General features: G+C 43.2%; 1 protein-coding gene and 1 long non-coding RNA gene across 5 annotated transcripts in view; one reads left to right on the top strand and one right to left on the bottom strand.

Moving 5' to 3' along the window:
- LOC110498523 (uncharacterized) overlaps positions 1-21,671 on the bottom strand; it is a 46,839-nt gene extending 25,168 nt beyond the window's left edge. Inside the window, exons 1-6 of one of the 3 annotated variants that reach the window (XM_090210558.1) lie at positions 21,172-21,463; positions 20,703-20,833; positions 20,339-20,503; positions 6,197-6,358; positions 5,735-5,846; positions 4,789-5,525 (exon numbers count right to left, since the gene is read on the bottom strand). In XM_090210558.1, the coding sequence (XP_090066684.1) occupies positions 4,789-5,525; positions 5,735-5,846; positions 6,197-6,358; positions 20,339-20,503; positions 20,703-20,833; positions 21,172-21,463 (1,599 nt within the window). Of the gene's footprint in view, positions 1-4,788; positions 5,526-5,734; positions 5,847-6,196; positions 6,359-13,014; positions 13,146-13,573; positions 16,985-18,888; positions 20,504-20,702; positions 20,834-21,171 lie in introns of those variants that run through there. The other 2 variants (XM_090210555.1, XM_090210557.1) reach the window with 2 other exon arrangements.
- Positions 21,244-24,963, top strand: LOC118941345 (uncharacterized). Of its 2 annotated transcripts, none has more exons than XR_005037589.2 (3): positions 21,244-21,540; positions 22,066-22,194; positions 23,897-24,963. It is a non-coding gene; the product is annotated as an uncharacterized LOC118941345 (long non-coding RNA). The 2 variants fall into 2 exon arrangements; XR_005037588.2 differs by having other exon boundaries at positions 21,255-21,696.
- Positions 24,964-25,760: the final 797 nt, after the last annotated feature.

The following is a 25,760-nucleotide window of genomic DNA, read 5'->3' on the forward strand; positions in this document are numbered from 1 at the left end:
GGGGGGTGGTTGTATCATTTGATGTACACAACACTTTGAAGATGCAAAATATTTATTGTGAAACAAACAAGAAATAATACACAAAAAAAAACAGATCTTGAGCTTGCATAACTATTCACCCCCCAAAAGTCAATATTTTGTAGCGCCACCTTTTGCAGCTGCAAGTCTCTTGGGGTATGTCTCTATAAGCTTGGCACATCTAGCTACTGGGATTTTTGCCCATTCTTCAAGGCAAAACTGCTCCTGCTCTTTCAAATTGGATGGGTTCCGCTGGTGTAGAGTAATCTTTAAGTCATACCACAGATACTCAATTGGATTGAGGTCTGGGCTTTGACTAGGCCGTTCCAAGACATTTAAATGTTTCCCTTTAAGCCACTCGAGTGTTGCTTTTGCAGTATGCTTAGGGTCATAGTCGTACTGGAAGGTGAACCTCCGTCCCAGTCTCAAATCTCTGGAAGACAAACAGGTTTCCCTCAAGAATTTCCCTGTATTTAGCACCATCCATCATTCCTTCAATTCTGTTTCCCAGTCCCTGCCGATGAAAAACATCCCCAAAGCATGATGCTGCCACCACCATGCTTCACTGTCGGGATGGTGTACTCAGGGTGATGAGAGGTTTTGGATTTGTGCCAGTCATAGGGTTTTCCTTGATGGCCAAAAAGCTCAATTTTAGTCTCATCTGACCCGAGTACCTTCTTCCATATGTTTGGGGAGTCTCCGACATGCCTTTTGGCAAACACAAAACATGTTTACTTATTTTTTTCTTTAAGCAGTGGCTTTTTGTTTACATACTCATCTCATATGTACAGTGCATTGCGAAAGTATTCGGCCCCCTTGAACTTTGCGACCTTTTGCCACATTTCAGGCTTCAAACATAAAGATATAAAACTGTATTTTTTTGTGAAGAATCAACAACAAGTGGGACACAATCATGAAGTGGAACGACATTTATTGGATATTTCAAACTTTTTTAACAAATCAAAAACTGAAAAATTGGGCGTGCAAAATTATTCAGCCCCCTTAAGTTAATACTTTGTAGTGCCACCTTTTGCTGCGATCGGTCAGTTTTGCACATCGAGAGACTGAATTTTTTTCCCATTCCTCCTTGCAAAACAGCTCGAGCTCAGTGAGGTTGGATGGAGAGCATTTGTGAACAGCAGTTTTCAGTTCTTTCCACAGGTTATCGATTGGATTCAGGTCTGGACTTTGACTTGGCCATTCTAACACCTGGATATGTTTATTTTTGAACCATTCCATTGTAGATTTTGCTTTATGTTTTGGATCATTGTCTTGTTGGAAGACAAATCTCCGTCCCAGTCTCAGGTCTTTTGCAGACTCCATCAGGTTTTCTTACAGAATGGTCCTGTATTTGGCTCCATCCATCTTCCCATCAATTTTAACCATCTTCCCTGTCCCTGCTGAAGAAAACAGGCCCAAACCATGATGCTGCCACCACCATGTTTGACAGTGGGGATGGTGTGTTCAGGGTGATGAGCTGTGTTGCTTTTACGCCAAACATAACGTCTTGCATTGTTGCCAAAAAGTTCAATTTTGGTTTCATCTGACCAGAGCACCTTCTTCCACATGTTTGGTGTGTCTCCCAGGTGGCTTGTGGCAAACTTTAAACAACACTTTTTATGGATATCTTTAAGAAATGGCTTTCTTCTTGCCACTCTTCCATAAAGGCCAGATTTGTGCAATATACGACTGATTGTTGTCCTATGGACAGAGTCTCCCACCTCAGCTGTAGATCTCTGCAGTTCATCCAGAGTGATCATGCATGGGCAGAGTTTGCTGCACTGAAAGTAAAGGGGCTGAATAATTTTGTACGCCCAATTTTTCAGTTTTTGATTTGTTAAAAAAGTTTGAAATATCCAATAAATGTCGTTCCACTTCATGATTGTGTCCCACTTGTTGTTGATTCTTCACAAAAAAATACAGTTCTATATCTTTATGTTTGAAGCCTGAAATGTGGCAAAAGGTCGCAAAGTTCAAGGGGACCGGATACTTTCGCAATGCACTGTATATACTGCACTCAATACCATCTATTGTATCTTATCTTGCCTATGCCGCTCTGTACCATCACTCATTCGTATATCTTCATGTACATATTCTTTATCCCCTTACACTTGTGTCTAAGGTAGTAGTTTTGGAATTGTTAGCTAGATTACTAGTTGGTTATTACTGCATTGTCGGAACTAGAAGCACAAGCATTTCGCTACACTCGCATTAACATCTGCTAACCATGTGTACGTGACAAATAAAATTTTATTAGATTTTTTTCTGGCCACTCTTCCATAAAGCCAAGCTCCGTGGAGTGTACAGCTTAAAGTGGTCCTATGGACAGATACTCCAATCTTCGCTGTGGAGCTTTGCAACTCCTTCAGGGGTATCTTTGGTCTCTTTGTTGCCTCTCTGATTAATGCCCTCCTTGCCTGGTCCGTGAGTTTTGGTGGGCGGCCCTCTCTTGGCAGGTTTGTTTTGGTGCCATATTCTTTAAATTTTTTAAAAATGGATTTAATGGTGCTCAGTGGAATGTTCAACGTTTCGGATATTTTTCATAACCCAACTCTGATCTGTACTTCTTCACAACTTTGTCCCTGACCTGTTTGGAGAGCTCCTTGGTCTTCATAGTGCCGCTTGCTTGGTGGTGCCCCTTGCTTAGTGGTGTTGCAGACTCTGGGGCCTTTCAGAACAGGTGTGTGTGTATATACTGAGATCATGTGACAGATCATGTGACCCTTAGATTGCACACAGGTGGACTTTATTTAACGAATTATGTGACTTCTGAAGGTAATTGGTTGCACCAGATCTTATTTAGGGGCTTCATAGCAAAGGGGTTAAATACATATGCACGCACCACTTTTCCGTTTTAGATTTAGTAGAATTCTTTGAAACAAGTCATTTGTTTCATCTTCACTTCACCAATTTGGACTATTTTGTGTATGTACATTACATGAAATCCAAATAAAAATCCATTTAAATTACAGGTTGTAATGCAACAAAATAGGAAAAACGCCATGGGGTACAAATACTTTTGCAAGGCACTGTAAATGTTCTATTTAATCCTGTAACACAACAACATGTGGAAAAAATCAAGTGGTGTGAACCTGTAGGTATACTGAGAAGACACGGGGGTGGGGGGTTGGGTAGGACAGAGTCAATGATAGGCTATAGGTTATAGGCATCCTTGAAGAGGTGTGTTTTTAGGATGTTTTTGAAGGAGATGACTGAGTCTGCATGTTGTATGTTTGGGGTGTGTGCATTCCAGAGCCTGGTGCAGAGCAGTTGAAGGTTCAGGCAACTATGGTGGAGAGGCGGCAGGTAGTCTAGCGGTTAAGAGAATTGGGCTGGTTACCAAAAATGTTGCTGGTTACAATCCTTGAGCAGACTAGATAAAATAATCTGTCAATGTACCCTAATTGCTCCAGTATCGCCGTCAATAATGGCTGATCCCTGCCCGTGACACTCTCCCAGGGTGTCTGAGGGCGTTGGGAAATAAAAAAAACACACATTTCCATTTCACACTGGTTAACCACTAATGCAGTGAAACAGGACAAATATAAGCACCCTCTATTTGACCTGTGCATGGGGGGGGGGGGGGTGACATGGAAAGAGGAGGAGCAGAGGGGGCACGTGCTGGGTGAAGGTCAGAGAGGTAGGTGGGTGCCGGGTTGTGGGGGGCTTTGTAGATGAGGAGGAGTACCTTAGAAGTTAATACGGGATTGCACAGGGAGCCAGTGTAGATTGATGAGGATTGGTATAATGTGATCGGTTGATCTGGGTGAGGATTCTAGCAGTAGAGTTCTGGACCAGTTGAAGTCTGTTGGTGAGTTTGGGAGGGAGAGTGTTGCAATAGTCGAAACGGGAAGTGACGAGGGCATGGATGAGGGTTTCGATCCAAAGTGACCCCAAGGCTTTTGACTTGTGTTGACAGAGGGACCGTAAAAACTATCTATGGTGATGCTGAGGTTGTACTGGGCATTGTAAGTAGGTGTTGGTGAATGTCATGGATTTTCAGGAACTTGTTGCACTGTTTGGGGGAGGAGTCTGCAGGGAAGTTGTCAGGAGACTGAAGTAGGCGGTTCACTGTGGAGAAGATAACTTTTGGGTTGTTTTTAAACAGAGTTGATGTCGGAGTAGTAAAATGTTCTTGCAGCTGAGAGGGCGTTTTAACAGGTGATCTTTGTATGTTTGAGAATTAACTACTAGACCAGTCCCCTTGCTTTTAACTGGCGTAGCTCGGGGGTGTACCAGGGAGCAGTGTGGGTGAAGGAGACTGAGCGGGTTTTGAGGGGAGCGAGGGTATCCAGGGAAAAAGGCAGTCATTGTAGTTAGTGATGAGGTCAGCAGGGGACTGGGAGTAAGAACTGGGGTATGTATTAATAAGGCTCATGAGATCAGTGGGGTTTGTCACCATACTCATTCTTTCCTCAGTTCACCTCATCCAGTTCCCTAATACATCCAAAACCAACAGAACTACAAACAAACAAACTATTACTACATGTCACTATACTCTATACATGGGCCGTGTGCATTTTCTGCTGGTGTATCCTGAGGTAGCTCCTCTCTGAGAACCTCTTCCTGCAGTGAGTATAGGCAAACATTCTCCCGTATAGACCTTAAGATGCATCTTCAGATGGTACTGGTGGGAGAACCTCTTCTCACACTGGGGCAGCTGTAGGATTTATCCCCTGTGTGGACCCTCTGGTGCCGCTTCAGGTGGTGCTGGTGGGAAAACCGCTTCTCACACTGGGGGCAGCTGTAGGTTTTCTCCCCTGTGTGGACCCTCTGGTGCCTCTTCAGGTTGAACGAGCGGGAGAAACTGGCATGGCACAGGTGGCAGCCAAACGATTTCTCCCCCGTGTGCATCCTCTGGTCGAGCTGCACCTGTTTGGGGAAATTGAAGGCTTTCCCACAAAATGAATACGAAAACCGCTTCTCCTTGCCACCGGATCTACTGACAGCGTCACTACTACTGTCATTTGTCAATGGGCTTGTGTAGCCATTTAGTGTTGAGGCACTGGCATTGTCTGAGTTCTGGTTTAACATTAGGAGAGTGTGAGGAGGATGAAGGCCAGGGAGTGTCTGTGTTGTCGCAGGGTCCATGTTCCAGTTGATAGATCCTATAGAAGGCAGGCTGAAGGCAGCACCTGTTAGGGGGTTAACCTGAGGCGCCATCAGTCTCTCTGAATCACAATTATAGGAGCAGGACGGAGCATCGCTAGCCGCATCTGCGTCTGTTTTCTCCTGCCGCATAGGAACACCTCCCCGTCCCTGCAGACCAAATCTACGCCTCACCCTGGTCTCAGCCAGTCTGTTGTCATGGAGACTAAATTCAGACGTGGTTTTGTGTTCGACTGTCTGTTTCTGGTTAACAGTGTTGTTCCCCAGCCCAGAGTTGAGGACGCTGTCCCATCCACTGACCTCCACTATGTTGTCCCGCGGGCCCTTAGCTGCATCCGTCTGGGTCTGTGAATCCAAGATGGCCGCCCAGTCTCCTCTGTCATCCTCCAGCCAACCACCTGCAGAAAAATAAACATGGCAGAGAACTCTAAATATGGAGTTTTTTTCTCTCAATTATCTGGTCAAGTTCATACATATAATGTGTTTTTGTATGTAAACATAGGTTGTATTGATTTAATTTTATGAAAGACAAAATCATAGCCAGGTGCATCACTATTCCAATTGAAGATCTATTACTGTATGTAGGCTATATGTATTTCTCCCTTACCTTGCTCCCCCATCTTTAATCCACTCAGCAGGTCAATGCTCTCTGGTTCGTCTTCTATTGTCTCCTCTTTGACCAGCAGCAGATCAGGCTTCCCATCCTCCATGTCTACTGACTGTAAGAGATACAGAGTGAGAGGATGTTGGATCAAGAATGAGGAATTGCTATGAGTATTATGCAAACATGTTAGTTGATTTGATTACTTGAAACGCTTTAATGGTTTGATAATTTAAAGGCATGGTCCCACACTTAAGACAAAATGAATCAAGACCTGGGCCTGTATCCACAAAGCATCTAAGTGTAAGAGTGCTGATCTAGGATAAGGTCCCCACCTGCCTATATAGTTTTATTCATTAGGATCTAAAAGGCTAAACTGATCCTAGATCAGCACTCCTGCAATGAGGGGCTTTGTGGATACAGGCCCTGACCTAATACCATTCAGACAGAAGTTCACAGTGGGCTCACCTCAGTGAGACTGTGTGTGGTCCTGTGCTGCTCAGCTGGTTCCTCTGTGGGTTCAGGAGGAGGTATAGTCTGGTTGTCCTCCATGACCATGGTCCCCTCAGGGTTGCCCAGACTCTCCTCACACCCCTCCTCCTTCACCAGCAGCACCTCTGGACCCTCCTCCTGGAAGAGACAGGTGATACAGATTACACAAACATACTGTATACTCCCTCAGGTATGTACACACAGATTAAACATGGAGTGTTTACCCATCCTCACTACGTTTGAGTCCTATACTGTAGTTACAGAATGATTTCATTGTTTTTAAACCCATCATGGTGGACATACAGTCAGCAATGATAAGTCAAAAGTCATCATCAGACAAGCCTGACTAAACTATTTTGTCGTGTACAGTAGATGTTTGTTTGTGTGGGTATGTGAAGGTATATTTAAGTTTATATTGGTTATAAAGCGCTGTCGTGTTTATGCAGAATAGGGTGAGATCAGTTTTAAATACACCATATGAAAACCACACATACACATGTCTCAACAAAAAATGTGCATGAACTTGATAAACTGCAGGGGGTGTGGTATATGGAGGGGGTGGTATATGATCACTATACTATGGCTAAGGGCTGTTCTTATGTACGACGCAACGCGGAATGCTAGGACACAGCCCTTAGCCGTGGTATATTGGCCATTTATCACAAACCCCCGAGGTGCCTTATTGCTATTATAAACTGGTTACCAACGTAATTAGAACAGTAAAAATACATGTTTTGTCATAACAAATGGTATACCATGGCTTTCAGCCAATCAGCATTCAGGGCTCGAAACCACCCAGTTTATAATAGGCTATAGGAAGTGCATGCTCGGAGAAGCACAGGGAAAAGTTACACGTCAAACTTCGTTCCTGAGTTTTTTGCGCTGCTGAGATGGTGAAAATAAAACGAGGCTGCACTGCATTACACACTGCAATTGATATTCCAATCATGAGCCCTGCCCTGCTCTTGCTGATGTAAACATGCTTGTGCTGTCTAACTAATGGCTGTGCTGTGTATGGTGGCACTTTGGGAGGCAAGTCAAAGGCTTCTTCCGATGTTGTTGTATTTGTCCAAAAAATGCAATATACTGTACATGTGGAGGGACTGTTAAAGGGTGGACCAAGTGCTATAGTAGGAGTTGACTGTACTGATAGTGACACCGTTGTCTATGGTGATAGTTAAGTGTGGAGCGGACCGTACTGATAAATGCATAGATCTGAATAACGTGACACAACAGATGACAAATTAAAATAATGCTGTTGAACCACCAAATCTGAAACAAATTGTATGAGGGTGGCAGGGATGTTGGGGAGGATCAGAAAGTTAAGAATCACCCCATTTTTTACAAAAAAAATTTGTTCTTAAATACATTTTTAGATTATCATGCTATTTCAATGGCGAAACATTTGACTTCCAATTTTGGGAGGAAGTTGCCAAAAACTTTGCAATGGCAAATTGGAAAACCCACTGTCATTAAACGCAGTGTCAAATGGTAGGAATATGTGTTACAATAAGAGGTCATATTTAGACATTCTATTGCTCGTGACAACAAGGTGAAATTGAACAAAATGGTACAGAGAATGTATATGGGGCTCAGCTACAAAACCTATTGCCTGTAGAGAGTTTAAATGAGGGAATGTCAACTGCTCAGAGAAGACCCTCAGACTGCCAACTTAATATGCAAAATGGACACACTTTTGAGGATAAAGATGCATCCAAGAGTGTCAGAGGTGCATACTACCACTTAGAGACAGAAAGTTGTGGTAGAGGTTTATCAGATGAGGAAATCATATAGTGGAGGGCACCAATATCTATAGTTGTATATAATATCGATTTGAGCGAGGCATTTTGTGATATTGGTTTATTCTTCCTTTTAACCTACACTATTCTCTAAAAAGGCATACATGACTGTTCCTGCATGAACAAAGCCCTGACTGCTTAGCATACTTCAAAAAACTAACAATAAAACAAAAACCGGTTGCTTAGCCTACTTAATTATCTGCTGATGGACCGTCAATTGTGGATGGGCTTCTCATTGTATTCAATCTGGTTAGGTAGGTTTATACCACCAGAACACACCTGGCCACATAGGCAAGCCACAAGCAGTTGTCTGGACTTTGAACAATCACAGTTTCAAAGTATTTTCTATGAACCAATATCAATATCCTAATAAAAACATTTCCATTTCAGGGGTTCCCATCACTAATTCAGTGGATTTATTCTGAGGGATCGCAACAAATGAATGTATCATAACGTGTGTAAAATTCATTGTCTCTGCCGAAACATTTTATGAAATGGGGGACTGAAATTATTGAATGTATCCTAGAGTGTGTTTGACCATGATTTTTAAATGGTACACATCTGATACAATTGGTGACTGTAGTGACTGTGTACCTATAGCCTGGTTGATGTTCATTACATTTAAATTGTAAATGAATTAGTTTTTGTTTAGACAACAGAAATTAGCCTTGTGTTGTTTTTTTTGTGCTGATATTTTAGTGTGTATATAGGTTTGTACTCCCAACCCCATGTTTACCTCTGCACATAGAATAGTTTCTTTCTCTATAAGCCAATATGTAATGTGTAGGCCTACAGTGTATTGCATTGCGACCAATGGAGTGGGTGGAGTAAAAGGTGTTGCTGTGCATATAGACCTCAGTCCCCCATGAAATAACTCCATATATAGATTCTGTTTTAAAATCCATATTTAATGTCACCTAAATATGTAGAAATATGAATCACTGTTAATGTTCAGACAATTATTTTTCATTTCATGAATAAATACAGGTTGACACTTCGACATGGAGGACTTTTATTTTGAAAAATGGGGAGATTCCGTGACCCGGAAGTACTCAGCAGTCTTATGGCTCGGGGGGGTAGAGCATTTTGGTCCTAGACTTGGTGCTCCGGTACCACTTGCCGTACAGTAGCAGAGAAAACAGTCTGACCTGGGTGACTAGAGTCTCTGACAATTTTGTGGGCTTTCTTCTGGCACCGCCTATTATATAGGTCCTGGATTGCAGAAAGCTTGGCCCCAGCGATGTAAAGTTTGTTGGTGATGTGGACACCAAGGAACTTGAAACTCTCGACCTGCTCCACTACAGCCCCGTTGATGTGAATGGGGGCCTGTTCGGCCCGCCTTTTCCTGTAGTCCACAATCAGCTCCTTTTGTCTTGCTCACATTGAGGTTGTTGTCCTGGCACCACACTGCCAGTTCTCTGACCTCCTCCCTATAGGCTGTCTCTTCCTTGTCGGTGATCAGGCCTACCACTGTTGTGTCGTCAGCAAACTTAATGGTGGTGTTGGAGTCGTGTTTGGCCACACAGTCGTGGGTGAACAGGGAGTACAGGAGGGGACTAAACACCCCTGAGGGGCCCCAGTGTTGAGGATCAGCGTGGCAGACGTGTTTTGCCTACCCTTACTACCTGGGGGCGGCCCATCAGGAAGTCCAGGATCCAGTTGCAGAGGGAGGTGTTTAGTCCCAGGGTGATGAGCTTAATGGGCACTGGTGTTGAATGCTGAGCTGTAGTCAATGAACAGCATTCTCACATAGGTGTTCCTTTTGTTCAGTTGGGAAAGGGCAGTGTGGAGTGCAATTGAGATTGCGTCATCTGTGGATCTGTTGGGGCGGTTTGAGAATTGGAGTGGGTCTAGGGTATCCAGGAGGATGCTGTTGATGTGAGCCGTGACCAGCCTTTCAAAGCACTTCATGGCTACCGATGTGACTGCTACGGGGCAGTAATCATTTAGCCAGGTTACCTTCGCTTCCTTGGGCACAGGGACTATGGTGGTATGCTTGAAACATGTAGGTATTACAGAGTCAGGGAGAGGTTGAAAATGTCAGTGAAGACACTTGCCAGTTTGTCCGCGCATGCTTGGAGTACACATCCTGGTAATCCATCTGGCCCCCTGCGGCTTTGTGAATGTTGACCTGTTTAAAGGTCTTGCTCACATCGGCTACCAAGAGCGTTGTCACACAGTCATCAAGAACAGGTGGTGTTCTCGTGCATGCTTCAGTATTGCTTACCTCGAAGCGAGCATAAAAGGCATTTAGCTCGTCTGGTAGGCTCGCGTCACTGGGCAGCTCGCGTCTGGGTTTCCCTTTGTAGTCAGTAATAGTTTGCAAGCCCTGCCACATCCGACAAGCGTCAGAGCCGGGGTAATAGGATTCAATCTTAATCCTGTATTGATGCTTTGCTTGTTTGATGGGTCGTCTGAGGGCATAGCGGGATTTCTTATAAGCGTCCGGATTAGTGTCCCGCTCCTTGAAAGCGGCAGCTCTAGCTTTTAGCTAGATGCGGATGTTGCCTGTAATCCATGGCTTCTGGTTGGGATATGTACGTACGGTCACCGTGGGGATGATGCACTTATTGATGAAGCCGATGACTCAGGTGGTGGTACTGTATACTCCCCAATGCCATTGGATGAATCCCAGAACAAATTCCAGTCTGTGCTAGCAAAACAGTCCTGTAGTGTAGCATCTACGTAATCTGACCACTTTGAGCAAGTCACGGGTACTTCCTGCTTTAGTTTTTGCTTGTAAGTAAGAATCAGGAGGATATAATTATGGTCAGATTTGCCAAATGGAGGGCGAGGGAGAGTTTTTTTATGGATCTCTGTGTGTGGAGTAAATGTGGTCTATTGTTTTTTTTCCTCTGGTTGCACATGTGACTTGCTGGTAAAAATGTGGCAAAATGGATTTAAGTTTGCCTGCATTAAAGTCCCCGGCCGCTAGGAGCACCGCTTCTGCGTGAGCATTTTCTTGTTTGCTTATGGCCTTCTAGAGTTGGTTGAGTGCGGTCTTCGTGCCAGCATAGGTCTGTGGTGGTAAATAGATGGCTACGAATAATATAGATGAGAACTCTCTTGGTAGATAGTGTGGTCTACAGCTTATCATTGGGTACTCTACCTCAGGCGAGCAATACCTCAAGATTTCTTTAATATTACACATTGCGCACCAGCTGTTATGGACAAAAAGACACACACACCCATCCCTCGTCTTACCAGACATCTTCTCTGTTCTTACAACAGCTTCTCTGTTCTGACGGTGCATGGAAAATCCGGCCAGCTCTATATTATCTGTGACGTCGTTCAGCCACGACTCGGTGAAACTTAAGATATTACTGTTCTTAATAATTAATGTGCCATTGGTAGGGTAATCGTAGGTCATCAATTTTATTTTCCAATGATTGCATGTTAGCAAGTAGAATGGATGGCAGTGGGAGTTTACTCGCTCGCTTAAGAATTCTCAGAAGGCAGCCCGATCTGCGTCCTCTTTTCCTCCGTCTTTTCTTCACGCAAAAGACTGGGATTTGGGCCAGTTCCCGGGAGAGCAGTATGTCCTTCTCGTTGGACTCGTTAAAGGAAAAAGCTTCTTCCAGTTCGTGGTGAGTAATCGCTGTTCTGATGTCCAGAAGTTATTTCCATTCATAAGAGATGGTAGCAGCAACATTATGTACAAAATAAGTTTCAAAAATAAGTTAAACAACACAAAAAAACTAGCACAATTGGTCAGGAGCATGTAAAACGTCAGCCATCCTCTTCAGCGCCATCTTTAACAAGCTCCCCTATGGCAGATAAATTAGGATGTACATGTAAGCAAATGAAAAGCTATGCGTAGCCTTTCTGAAATAAACGGGCCAAATTTGATGTACTGTAACTTTTAATGTTACACTACAGTGCCTTTCAAAAGTATTCACCTGCCTTTGAATTTTTCCTATATTGTTTCATTATAAAATGGAAAGAATATGGCACCACAACAAACCTGCCAAGAGAGAGCCGCCCACCAAAGACTCACGGACCAGGCAAGGAGGGCATTAAGGCAACAAAGAGACCAAAGATAACCCTGAAGGAGCTGCAAAGCTCCATAGCAGAGATTGGAGTATCTGTCCATAGGACCACCTTAAGCCGTACACTCCACAGAGCTGGGCTGTACAGAAGAGTGGCCAGAAAAAAGCCATTGAATAAAAAAAATATATAATATGTTGGCCAAAAGGCATTTGGGAGACTCTCCAAACATATGGAAGAAGGTACTCTGGTCAGATGAGACCAAAATTGAGCTTTTTGGCCATCAAGGAAAACGCTATGTCTGGCACAAACCCAACACCTCTCATCACCTTGAACACCATCCCTGTCAATGTTTTTCCATCGGCAGGGACTGGGAAACTGGTCTGAATAGAAGAAATGATAAATGGTGCTAAATGCATGGAAATTCTTGAGGGAAACCTGTTTCAGTCTTCCAGAGATTTGAGACTGGGACAGAGGTTGACCTTCCAGCAGGACAATAACCCTAAGCATACTACTAAAGCAACACTCAAGTGGTTAAGGGGAAACATTTAAATGTATTGGAATGGCCTAGTCAAAGCCCAGACCTCAATCCAATTGATAATCTGTGGTATGACTTAAAGATTGTTGTACATCAGCGGAACCCATCCAACTTGAAGGAGCTGGAGCAATTTTGCCTTGAAGAATGGGCAAAAATCCCAGTAGCTAGATGTGCCAAGCTTTCGAGACATACGCCAAGAGACTTGCAGCTGTAATTGCTGCAAAAGGTGGCTCTACAAAGTATTGACTTTGGGGGGGTGAATAGTTATGCACGCTCAAGTTTTCATTTTTTTTCTATTTCTTGTTTATTTCACAAAACATATTTTGCATCTTCAACGAGGTAGGCATGTTGTGTAAATCGAATTATATAAACCCCCCCAAAATATATTTTAACTCCAGGTTGTAAGGCAATAAAATAGGAAGAATGCCACGGGGGGTGAATACTTTCGCAAGCCACTGTATGACACCAACCTCAATCACGATAACATGCTGGGTTGAGGTTCCACTCCCCTCATCAACAGCTAAGGGTTGGTCATCTCTCCACGTATTGTGTCCTGCCGGCTTCGCAAAGCTCCTGTGGTCTCCAGTGAGATGTCCTTCACCTGAGAAAATTATTGGGGGAAAAGGGGTGCTTAAGTTTGGTACTGTCAATACTCAACACTATATGGTACACTATCACTATTGACACTGTCTAACAATTGGCAAGGATAAGGTTACACTTCTCATAACTTCTTAATATACTATTGATTGATTGACTGTTCCATGCATCACATTCTTTTGGAGTATGATAATTCAACATTCAGTTTATCAATAATCTACTTTATGATCTTGTCTTTGTGGAATAATAATTTGTGCTTAATTGGTCTGCCTAGTAAAACAAAGGTAAAATAAAGTTGTGCAAGACGGGGTTGGTATTGTATACTATCCAAAAACTGTCAAAGACCCAATTCTGGACAACACATCTGAACACATACGCAGAGGAGAACGGGGCGATAGGCCCCGCAGCATCCGCATTCTAAAAAAAATTTACCCCTTGCCGTTCCTCTGTATCGGTCGAGGATCTTGACACCACTGGGACGACTGGCGAGGGCGCGCTCTCGGATTGTCCTCTCTGCGCGCTCCCGTGCCACCTTCAGTTCCATTAGCTGTAGTTTCCTCCTCAATGCCCTGTTTTCTTTCTGGCTTTGAGTTATTTCCAAACGAAACACTGCATAGTCGTCGTCTACGAGTTTACAGATATCTGCCACGGCTGAATTCGCTAGCACCTCAATGATGGAGGCTATTTGAGTGTGGAAAACCATACAGTTAGCCATTGTTGCGTTTAGCTAACGTTAGCAACTAGCTAGCTAGCGATACCTAAATAACGTCTATCAACCAAGTCCTGTCTCCAACGCGAATTAAATACAACATTGGGTAAGTATGTGATGCTGTGCAGTTAAATTAGTCATATTTTTAGTTCCATCGTGTTAATAAACATCTAAATAACAACAATAAAAACGCTGACGTGGAAGTTGTTCTTTGTCATTGTTTACTTCCGTTTACACTCTTCTTCTTGTGCGTTTCCAGCATACTAGTCGCTGTATTGCTGCCTTTCTCAGGTCAGAGTAAGAATTACACATTTAAATACACTACATTATCAAAAGTATGTGGACACCTGCTCATCGAACATCTCATTCCAAAACCTTGGGCATTAATATGGAGTTGGTCCCCCATCGCAGCAATAATAGCCCCCACTCTTCTGGGAAGGCTTTCCACTAGATGTTGTAACATTACTGCGGGGAATAGCTTCCATTCAGACGCAAGTGCATTAGTGAAGTCAGGCACTGATGTTTGCTGATTAGGACTCCAATTCATCCCAAAGGTGTTCGATGGGGTTGAGGTCAGGGCTCATTCAAGTTCTTCCACATCGATCTCGTCGAACCATTTCTGTATCGACCTCGCTTTGTGCATGGGGACATTGTCATGCTGAAACAGCAAATGGCTTTCTCCAAACTGTTGCCACAAAGTTGGACGCACAGAATCGTCCAGAATGTTGCTGCAGCTTTAAGATTTCCCTTCACTGGAACTAAGGGGCCTAGCCCGAACCGTGAAAAACAGGCCCAGACCATTATTCCTTCTCCACCAAATTTTCCAGGTGGCCCTATGCATTGGGGCAAGTAGGTAGCATTCTATTGGCATCCGCCAAACCCAGATTCATCCATCAGACTGCCAGATGGTGGATTGTGATTCATCACTCCAGAGAACGTGTTTCTAATATTTCAGAGTTCAATGGCAGCGAGCTTTTCACCACTCCAGCCGATGCTTGGTAATCTTAGGCTTGTGTGCGGCTGCTCGGCTATGGTAACCAATTTCATGAAGCTCTCGCCGTACAGCTCTTGTGCTGACGTTGCTTCCAGTGGAAGTTTGGAACTCGGTAGTGAGTGTTGCAACTGAGGACAGACGATGTTTACTTACTACGTGCTTCAGCACGCTGCGCTCTCGTTCTGTGAGCTTGTGTGGCCTACCACTTCGCAGCAGAGCCATTGTGGCTCCTAGAAGTTACATTTGACAATAACATCACTTACATTTGCCTCGGGCAGCTCTAGCAGGGAAGACATTTTACAAACTGACTTGTTGGAAAGGTGGCATTATATGACTGTGTCACGTTGAAAGTCACTGAGTTCTTCAGTAAGGCCCTCCTACTACCAATGTTTGTCTATGGAGATTGCGTAGCTGTGTGCTCGATTTTATACATACTTTTGTATACATAGTGTATGTCAAAGATTTAAAGTGGGGACTCTTGCTTCGCAAGCCTTACTAATAAACCATCCTTAATACTGTAGAAGCAGTGTTGTGCTAATTATAACAATTTGTAAATATTACACTTGTCTTTCATCTTTTGTTATTCACAGCCGATACAGATACTGTATCTATGAACATTTTGTCTGGTGGTGCTGGGGCTACCTTGCCAAGCATGTCAGTCAAATTACCTTCCTTGATGGTGTCCTAGTATCATACAGGCATAGCCTATCAACTAGCTATAAACAAAACATAGCTACTTACCAACAACACCGCAGTCTCGGGTTTGACGGTTGACAGCCCAAGTAGAAGCTAGTTGGATAATAATCCAGCTATTCCAGATGGCGCGGACAGACATGGCAGCGCTACTTCTAGCTCCGAAGCAACTTTGCAGTATTTTTTTTGTTTGCTTCCTGGGTATATTACGCTCATGTTCAGTCTCTGGACAATAAAGTAGACAAGCTCAGGGCGAGAATCTCCTTCCAGAGAGACATCAGGGACTGTAGCATACTCTGTATCATGGAATCATGGCTCTCTAGGGATATACTGTCCCTGTCCATACAGCCAGTTTGGTTCTCAGTTCATCGTGCAGACAGGAATAAAGAACTCTCTGGGAAGAAGAAAGGTGGTGGTGTATGTTTAATGATGAACTACTCATGGTGTGATTGTGATAATACAGTAACTCAAGTCCTTTTGTTCACCCGACCTAGAATACCTCACAATCAAATGCAGACAGGGGTTATCTCCCAAGAGAATTATTGGGATTATTCCGTTATAGTCACAGCTGTGTATATTCCCCCTCAAGCCGAAACCACGAGACGGCCCTCAAGGAACTACACTGGACTTTATGCAAACTTTAAACCACATATCCTGAGGCCTCATTTGTTGAAGCTGGGGATTTTAACAAAGCACATTTGAGGAAAATGCTACCGAAGTTCTATCAATACATTGACTGTAGTGTTCGCTTAGGAAAAACAGTAGACCACTGCTACTTTCCTTTTCGAGATGCCTACAAGGTCCTCACCTGCCCTCCTTCTGCAAATCAGATCACGACTCCATTTTGCTACTCTCTTCCTTTAGGCAGAAACTCAAACAGGAAGTACCTGTGCTAAGGTCTATTCAATGCTGGTCTGACCAATCAGAATCCATGCTTCAAGATTGTTTTGATCAAGCGGACTGGGATATGTTCCGGGTCGCCTCTGAGAACAACAATGATATATACACGGACATGGTGACTGAATTCATCAGGAATCGATAGGGGATGTTGTTCCGACGGTGACTATTAAAACCTACCCAAATCAGAAACCGTGGATAGATGGCAGCATTCACGCCAAACTGAAAGCGCAAACCTGGTACGGCAACTGCACCACCCGTAACTGCAGGGCTCTCCAGAGGGTGGTGTGGTCTGCCCAACGCATCACCGGAGGCACACTGTCTGCCCTCCAGGCCACCTACAGCACCCGATGTCACAGGAAGGCCAAAAAAGATCATCAAGGACATCAACCACCTGAGCTACGGCCTGTTCACCCCGCTACCATCCAGAAGGCGAGGTCAGTACAGGTGCATCAAAGCTGGGACCGAGAGACTGGAAAAACATGTTCTATCTCAAGGCCATCAGACTGTTAAACAGCCATCACTAGCCATCTAACACCCGGTTACTCAACCCTGCACCTTAGAGGCTGCTGCCCTATGTACATATACATGGAATCACTGGCCAAGTTAATAATAGAACACTAGTCACTTTAATGATGTTTACATACTGCTTTACTCATCTCCATATGTACATACTGTATCCTAGTCAATGCCACTCCATCATTGCTCATCCTAATATTTATATATTTTCTTAATTCCATTCTTTTACTTTTAGATTTGTGTATTGTTACTACTGCACTGTTGGAGCTCGGAACACAAGCATTTCGCTACACCCGTAATAATAACTGCTAAATATGTTTGTGACCAATACAATTTTATTTGAAATCTATATCCTGGCCATCTGCCCAAGGTTGTTGAACAACTTTTATGGAAGCCCACTTTCACTCCTATTTGCAGAGCGAAATGTGCGTGCGCTGCAGACTTAACAACAAATGCCCACATGGTTGGGGGCGGACCACAGCTGGGGGCGTGTTGTCTCTGGGCAATTAGGCATCAGTAGATAATCCATACCCAGCCCTCCAACAAGCTCACTCACTCTGTTTTGGACAAGACTAACTTCACACTTTGTAGTCAATTCTGACACTAGAATTAATGTTTGACTTGTATTGATGCGACATGGGCCATTTAAAGCCGGAGATGTTGGTTCTAAGGGGCAGTTGACCATGAACAAATCACCTACTCTGTAACATGGACTCACTTGGTGAAATAATAGGGGTTGACATGATTTTTAAATGACTCCACCTTCCGCTGTCCCCAATTCATACAACATCTGCAAGGTCCCTGAGTCAAATAAAGCACATATTAAACTACAAAGAACAGGGAGCTTTTATAAAGCCTCATAAAGAAGGGCAGTGATTGGTAGATGGGTAACAATAACAAATCAGACATTGAATATCTATTTAAGCATGCTGAAGTTAATTTCCTTACAAAAAAATATTTCAGTTTTGAAACTACAGTAAAAGTTAAATAACTGCAGTTGACTGGTATTTTGGACACAGTAATTGCAGAATTACTGTTAATTATAAGTTATACTGCACTCTAACTGCAGTTACCTTGCAAAAATTACTGCAGTAAAAAAATATTTTGGATGCAGTATTTGCAGTATTCTGCAGTTATACTGCACTCTGACTGCAATCTTTTTTTCATAAGGGTTAAGCTGTGGATGATGTATTAAACCACTCAGACACATAAAAGATGCAGTCGTCATTCTGAACTGAGCTGCAGGACAGGAAGTAAACTGCTCAGGAATGTCCCCATTGGGACATTGGTGATTTTAAAACGGCTACAGAGTTCAATGGCTGTGATGGGAGAACTGAGGATGGATCAACAACATTGTAGTGACTCCACAATATTGACCTAAACGACAGAGTGAAAAGAATACAAATACACAGAAAAAAAATATTCCAAAACATTCCTGTATTCAACAAGGCACTAAAGTAATTGTACTTTTTTTGGTTGCTTAAATTCAAAGCCTTATGTTTGGGGCAAATCCAACACATCACTGAGTAACCGCCTCATTTTCAAGCATGGTGGTGGCTCTAAACATGGTCTGGGTATGCTGGAACTCTGCAAAACTGGGGAGTTTTTCAGTATAAAAAGAAACGGGATGGAGCAAAGCACAGGAAAAATCCTTGAGGAAAACCTGCTTCTATCTGCTTTACACCAGACACTGAGAGAGCAATTCACCTTTCAGGCGGGACAATAACCTACAAGGCCAAATCTACATTGGAGTTGCTTACCAAGAAGACAGGGTATGTTCCTGAGTGGCCAAGTTACAGTTTTGAATTAAATCTGGGGGTGAATACTTAGCTAATCAAGGTATTCGTTTTTATTTTTCATTCATCTTTCAAAAATGTTGGAATCTTTCTTCCACTTTGACATTGTAGATCATTGACTAAAAATGACAAGTCAATCCATTTTAATCATACTTTATTACAAAATTTGAAGAAATCCCAGGGTGGTGAATAAGTCTTAATGAAAAGTCCCATTATATGTTTATTAAATATAAACAAGTTTTAAATACACCATTACAACAAAAAATCTGCATGAACTTGATACTGCATTCATTTTCTCAAGTGTTTTGGGAAAAAAATTAAATAGTTGAATGGAAATAATTAAATAGGCATTTATGAACATTATATATCTTCCACAGTAGAAACACAATTATATAACAGACCTTTTAGGCTTATGCCTTATATATCACACAATGTTTGGATGCAATATTCTACCCAGGAATATTCAACACTGAAATCTGTTACTCTTGTTATTCCAAATTCATTTGTGGATCTTTTCTGATGGCAACAATGAAAATTAATCTTTGTCTATAATGCAGGGCTTGATCTAAACCTCAGAAGCTATCAAGTGGAATGTTTACTTTCTATGTTAGAGTTGAATGGTGTTTTTGCTGGTGTGTCCTGAGGTAGCTCCTCTCTGAGAACCTTTTCCCGCAGTGTGTACAGGCGAATGGCCTTTCTCCAGTGTGGACCTTCAGATGCATCTTCAGCTGGTCTTGGCGGGAGAACCTCTTCTCACACTGGGGGCAGCTGTAGGGTTTCTCCCCAGTGTGGACCCTCTGGTGCCTCTTCAGGTGGTGCTGGTGGGAGAACCTCTTCTCACACTGGGTACAGCTGAAGGATTTCTCCCCTGTGTGGACCCTCTGGTGACTCTCCACCTTCTGGAGGCAGCTAAAGCCTTTGTGACAGAACTTGCAGAGGAACCGTTTCTCTTTTGTATTGCCTGATGTTGCTCCCCCTCTCTGAGCCTGGGCTCTAGCCCTGTCATTTGAGTTCAGTACCTGATCAAAAAGAATGCGGCCGTGTGAATCAGAAGGCCCCATTGACGTGGACACTGGATCGTGATCCCTGAACGCGTGTAAAGGGGAGTGGGTTGCGACATTTGGATTTGTCTCTAAGCTTTCCCTGTAGTCTAAGTAGTCACTGGTGTTGCCCTGCGAGTGTCCTATGTGAGTTTTGTTTGCATTCCATGTCAGAGGAGTGTCGTCCTCCACTTTCACAATCATGTCATCTAAGACTATAACCTCCCCTTTCTTATTTAGGCACCGTTCAGAGTATACACTACTACTGTACCGGTTCCAGTCCCCTCTCATTGGATTAGTCTGTGTATCTAAGTCCACAGATATATCACTAGGTATCATCTCGGTCTCTGTAGCGTATGAACAGGACGGATCATTGCCAGTCTGTAACGCGTCACCTGTGTCCTGATGTGATAGAACTGTCCTCGGGCTCGGGTTACCGTAAAGTAAATACTCTGAGCGGGGAGCAGGAGGACAGCCCAGTCGCCCCAGCCCCGTTAAAGTCTCGGTGTCTGTCTCTGACTTGAGTACGGCGGTCGGCGTTCCACTGACCTCCGTGCTGCTGTGTCGGGTCCTGGGTTGCACTGGGGCAGTGGTTGGGTCATCCATGGCTACAGGGGGCACTCCAGTCTGGATGTCTCTGCTGGGCTGTGGGTCCACCTCTCCTTCACACCTCTCCAGCTTGACCTCAGGGCCATCAGCCTCTGCATCTGCAGACTGCAAAGGAGAGAGGGTTACTACCAGTACATGAGTAGAATTTGATAAATATGTTGTAAGTCTCACAAGCTTGCAATTGGCAGATAAATTAGGATGTACATGTAAGCAAGTGAATAGCTGAGGGAAGCCTTTGAAATAAATGGGCCACATCTGATTTACAAAGTAACTGTAATTTGTAATGCAACACTATTACACTAACCTCTATCATGATAATGTGCTGGGTTGAGGGTCCACTCCCCTCACCAATAGTGATTGGTTGGTCATCTCTCCATGTATTGTGTCCTGCTGGCTTCACAGAGATCCTGTGGCCTCCAGTGAGATGTCCTTCACCTGAGAGAGTGATTGAGGATAAAGAGGAGGTTATGTTTGCTACTGTCAATGCTCAACGCTATATTGTACACTATTGACAGTTTGGACACTATTTATTTATCTCTGTATTATGTTCATGCATCACTTTGTTGTCATTGAGTAAATAATAGGAAATGCAGTTAATCAAGAATATGGTTAGAATATGATATTGTGTCTTAGCGAAAGATATTTAAGTAATCAGGAGAATTATTGCATACTAGCCAAAAAACTGACCATGGCCCAATTAACACATCTGAACACATGTGCAGAGGAGAACATGGTGACAGGCGCTGAGCTATATATTTTTCAGCTAAATGTACCTCTTGCCATTCCTCTGTATCGGTCCAGGATATTGACACTACTCGTAGTCGTACTACCTGGGACGACGCGTCCTCGCGTCATTGTCCTCTCTGCGCGCTCCCGTGCCTCCTTCAGTTCCAGTAGCTGAAGTTTCCTCCGCAATGTCCTGTTTTCTTTCTGGCTTTGAGTTATTTCTAAACGAAACACTGCATAGTCGTCGTCTACGAGTTTACAAATGTCTGCCACGGCTGCATTCGCCAGCACCTCCATGATGGAGGCTATTTGAGTGTGAAAAACCATACAGTTAGCCATTATTAGCTAGCTAGCGTTACTTATATAAAACCTCTAATTTATGTCCTGTTTCCAACGCGAATTAAACACTACCTGGGGTAAGTATGTGGTGCTGTGCCGTTAAATGAGTCATATGTTGAGTTATAGGGTGTTAATAAACGTCTAAATACAACAATAAAATGCTAACTTTGAAATGATTGTTAACTTCCGTTTACTTTTTTTTTTGTTTGGTTTTCCGGGAGACTACGTCTTCAGTAAGTTTAATTCCGGTTGGCATCCAATATTAACGTTACATTACCGCCATCAGCTGGACTGGAGTATAATTGGGAAAAGTTCAAACCCTGCCAACTAACCCAACATTCATTAAAAACCCACCCCCCATTCTGCTATGTTGATCCTATCTGATAATACACCATGCCAACAGCCTGGGAGGACAGAACACTACCATTCAACACACCATATAACTCTTCCGTAGTAATTTCTCGTAATCCCAAGAACTTCTCTGCAGCTGCCACCACAACACCTATTGTCTGTGATTTACATTCCATTCCTGCGGTACAGTTGATAACCATGGCAATGAACACTAAAAAAGCCAACCTTACTGAAGCATGTTTCATTTGTAGGCCTATCACTCTACTGACAAAAGTCTACTACTCAACTGGAGCCTCTTGGGATCCTTGACCCATCTTCACTGCCTCCGCATACGACATCTTCTGACTAGATGCTTTGTTGCGTATTGCTGCCCTTCACAGGTCAGTGTGAATCGCACATTTTGTTCACAGAAAAGGGGAATAGGAAAAAAGAAATTGCACCTCCATCTAACCCTTCATATACACCACTATCCCCAACAAACCCACCATTCCTTCCCACTACTTTGGCCCTGACGAATATGGAAGCCCTTCTCAAATTTCCTGTATTTCTTCTGCGCCTAAAATCTGACACCCAAAAACGTCCCTGCTGCTGCTACTAAAAAATCTATCTTCTGGGATTTCCATTCCATCTGTGCGGTACAATTAATGACCATAGCAATAAACACCAAGAAGACAACCTTACTAAAGCCTAAACTATTCAAGTCACTCTGTACTGGCCTACTACTCACAGGGATCCTCTCAGGATCTCTCACCCATAGCGCTCCATCTTCTACTTTCCTCAATGCCTCAGCATATGACACTTTCCGCTCTGCTCTCACCCTGTCTCACTCGCACAGGACATTTCTGATCCCCAGCAACATGGCCACCCCCACAATTGACACACAGCTTTTCACACCAAAACGACACACTCTTTTGTCCCACTGTAGGGGGTTTGGAACAAACGCTCTCACTGGATAACTTACATATCCTAACATTACTCTATCAGGTAATAGCTCTGTATCAAAACTCAAAAGTACCGACAGGGTCACTTCAGTCTTGCGTTCTCCACCGGGTCTGCGTCACACCAAACGGTGCCCCCTTTTACACTGAAGAGAGGATCTTATTGGTTGGGATCATAGCTCAAAGCTTGTGGTCGTTCCATTTGATTTCAATGACTTTTGATTTGATGCCAACTTTCTATACATATTTGCACATTGTAGAAGTGGTCAAGAAAGTGACTTTTTGGGTCTGATTGCCAAAACATTTAGGAGATAGAGGTGCTTAAAGTTGATCCATTTTGCACCATTAGACATCCTGCGCACTGACGTCAGTTCAACGTCTAGTTTTGATTTACATTTGGTTGAATTAAATGTAAAATCAACAAAAAATTTAACTGGATTTAGGTTAAAAGTTATTCATTTGTATGACTTTTTAAAATAAATTATAAAATAGTTTGACAACCCTGTTTGTAAGCTCTTAAATTCTATCAAACTCAACTGTTTATCTTTCCCAGTGATGAAGACATGGATGTCTCATGGTATGGTGGGGTATGCAAATTGGGTAAACTTTGAGCACCTCTATCTCCTAAATGTTTTGGAATTCAGGTCCAAAAATGCACTTTCTGACCTCTTCTACCATGGGCAGATATGTATAAAGGGGTGTGGTCAAAAGTGATTAAAATCAGATGGAACGACCCGAGAATGACTATTCCATCTACATTACCTCAGTGTGGTAAATATTAAACTCTCCTTGTTCTAGCCTAGGTTTACTGTTTCTCTAAAAACATTTACTCAAGCCTGTTTCAAATGACAAGTTAACAAAGGGTAATGAGGGGTATGTGGTTAATTACCCTCTTACCCCGAGACACATGATAACTATATGTCAGATAAAGAATGGTTCCCAGATATCCCCTGTGTAAAACTCAAACCACACTGCTTTCTCCCCATTGTGGACACTCCTATGTCTGGTAAGGTTACTCAGGAAAGAGAAGCTCTTGTAACATACTTTGCACTTGAAAGGCCTCTCCTTGGTGTGAACGGTCTGGTGCTTGGCCACATTGTTTCCTGCTCTGTTCATCGTGGATACTGTGGTGTTTGTATCATAGGAACAGGAGGGTCTGTCTCTATCAGCCCCAGGCCCTGTATCATCCCTGCACTGAGACTGAAGAGAAGGGTCTGGGCTGCAGACTGGATCCCTGACTGGAGCCCCTGTCTCTCTGATGACCACCAGGACTGAGGTTGTTCAGTCCACCTGTCCACCGGTTGTGTTCTGTGTGGTGGTGGAGTCTCTGTCCCTTGTGGTTTGATTCTTGTTCCGACTTGGGAAATAAGAGTGACAGCTCCTGATCCAGGGTTCTGATCCGGGGCTAGGGTTTGTGACCAGCTGCTTCAGATGTCCAGTCTCTCCCACCAGCAACACCAGATATCAACAGGTCCTCATGGACTGCAGACTGTAAACACAAATTGTACAGAAGAACATAAAGGTTTATATAAGAAACTCTTTGCTGTACACACAGAAACATGATATTATAAAATGTTAACCACAGTCAAGCCCATCTCTAACACTGTGATTCAAGTACCCAACACTATGGAGCCATTGGAGTTTCTTATAAAAAATAATAACACGAATGTGTTGATTCAAGAATGAAGTATAATGTTTTGGTTTGACTGAGAGAAGGGAAACTCAGTCCCTGCAATGATACTAAAATAACCAAGTCAGTCAGCACAGAGTCAATTTTGTATTTGTCATACAAAATGGTCATACACTCACATAACATGAAGTACAATACTTTTATTGCACAAAACGATAAATGTGACAAGTAGAATAACTTTTCTCACTATGGTAACACTTTACCTTTTCTGTAAATCTGGTACGCTCACTTTCATGAAATTAATTTTAGAATCATTTGGAAAAAGTTAAACCTTTCATTACACACCCAACCTACAAGTACAAATGACCTCAAACAACCTGTACTCCCGCACATTGACTCGGTACCGGTACCCCCTGTATATAGCTTTGTTATTGTTATGTAATTGTGTTCGTTTTTATTTTATTTTTTGAGCAAATATTTTCTTAACTCTATTTCTTGAACTGCATTGTTGGTTATGTAAGCATTTCACGGTAAGGTGACACGGGGGATGTGACAAATAAAAATTGATGTGATATTTACTACTTCATGTCAAGAAAACATTCATTAAGGCACTATCATTATTTCACTATAAAACACCAGTATCAAACTAAAAGGACATAGTCGTCACTTTATCAGTGAAGCATTTTTACAGACACAATCACACCAACCATCACCATATCTACTCTGCCTCATCATACTCATTCTTTCCTCAGTTCTTCTCATCCAGTTCCCTACTACATCCAAAATGACAGAATGAACTAACTAGTACTACATCACGTCACTCACTATACATGGGCCGTGTGCATTTTCTGCTGGTATATCCTGAGGTAGCTCCTCTCTGAGAACCTCTTCCTGCAGTGAGTACAGGCAAACGGTCTCTCTCCAGTGTGGACCTTCAGATGCATCTTCAGCTGGTGCTGGTGGGAGAACCTCGTCTCACACTGGGGGCAGCTGTAGGATTTCTCCCCTGTGTGGACCCTCTGGTGCCTCTCCTGGTTAAAGGAGTGGGAGAAATTGACCTGGCACACTTGGTAGCCGAACGTGTGTATCTTTTGGTGAATCTCCACCTGTTTGGGGAAACTAAAGTCTTTCCCATAGAACGAACACGGGTAGCATCTGTACTACTGTCATTTGTCAATGGGCTTGTGTAGCCATTTAGTGTTGAGGCACTGGCATTGTCTGAGTTCCGGTTTAACATTAGGAGAGTGTGAGGAGGATGAAGGCCAGGGAGAGTCTGTGTTGTCGCAGGGTCCATGTTCCAGTTGATAGATCCTATAGAAGGCAGGCTGAAGGCAGCACCTGTTAGGGGGTTAACCTGAGGCCCCAGCAGTCTTTCTGA

The sequence above is a fragment of the Oncorhynchus mykiss genome, chromosome 19, assembly GCF_057628025.1.
Source record: "Oncorhynchus mykiss isolate SJ-2025 chromosome 19, ASM5762802v1, whole genome shotgun sequence".
NCBI classification, from domain to species: Eukaryota; Metazoa; Chordata; class Actinopteri; order Salmoniformes; family Salmonidae; genus Oncorhynchus; species Oncorhynchus mykiss.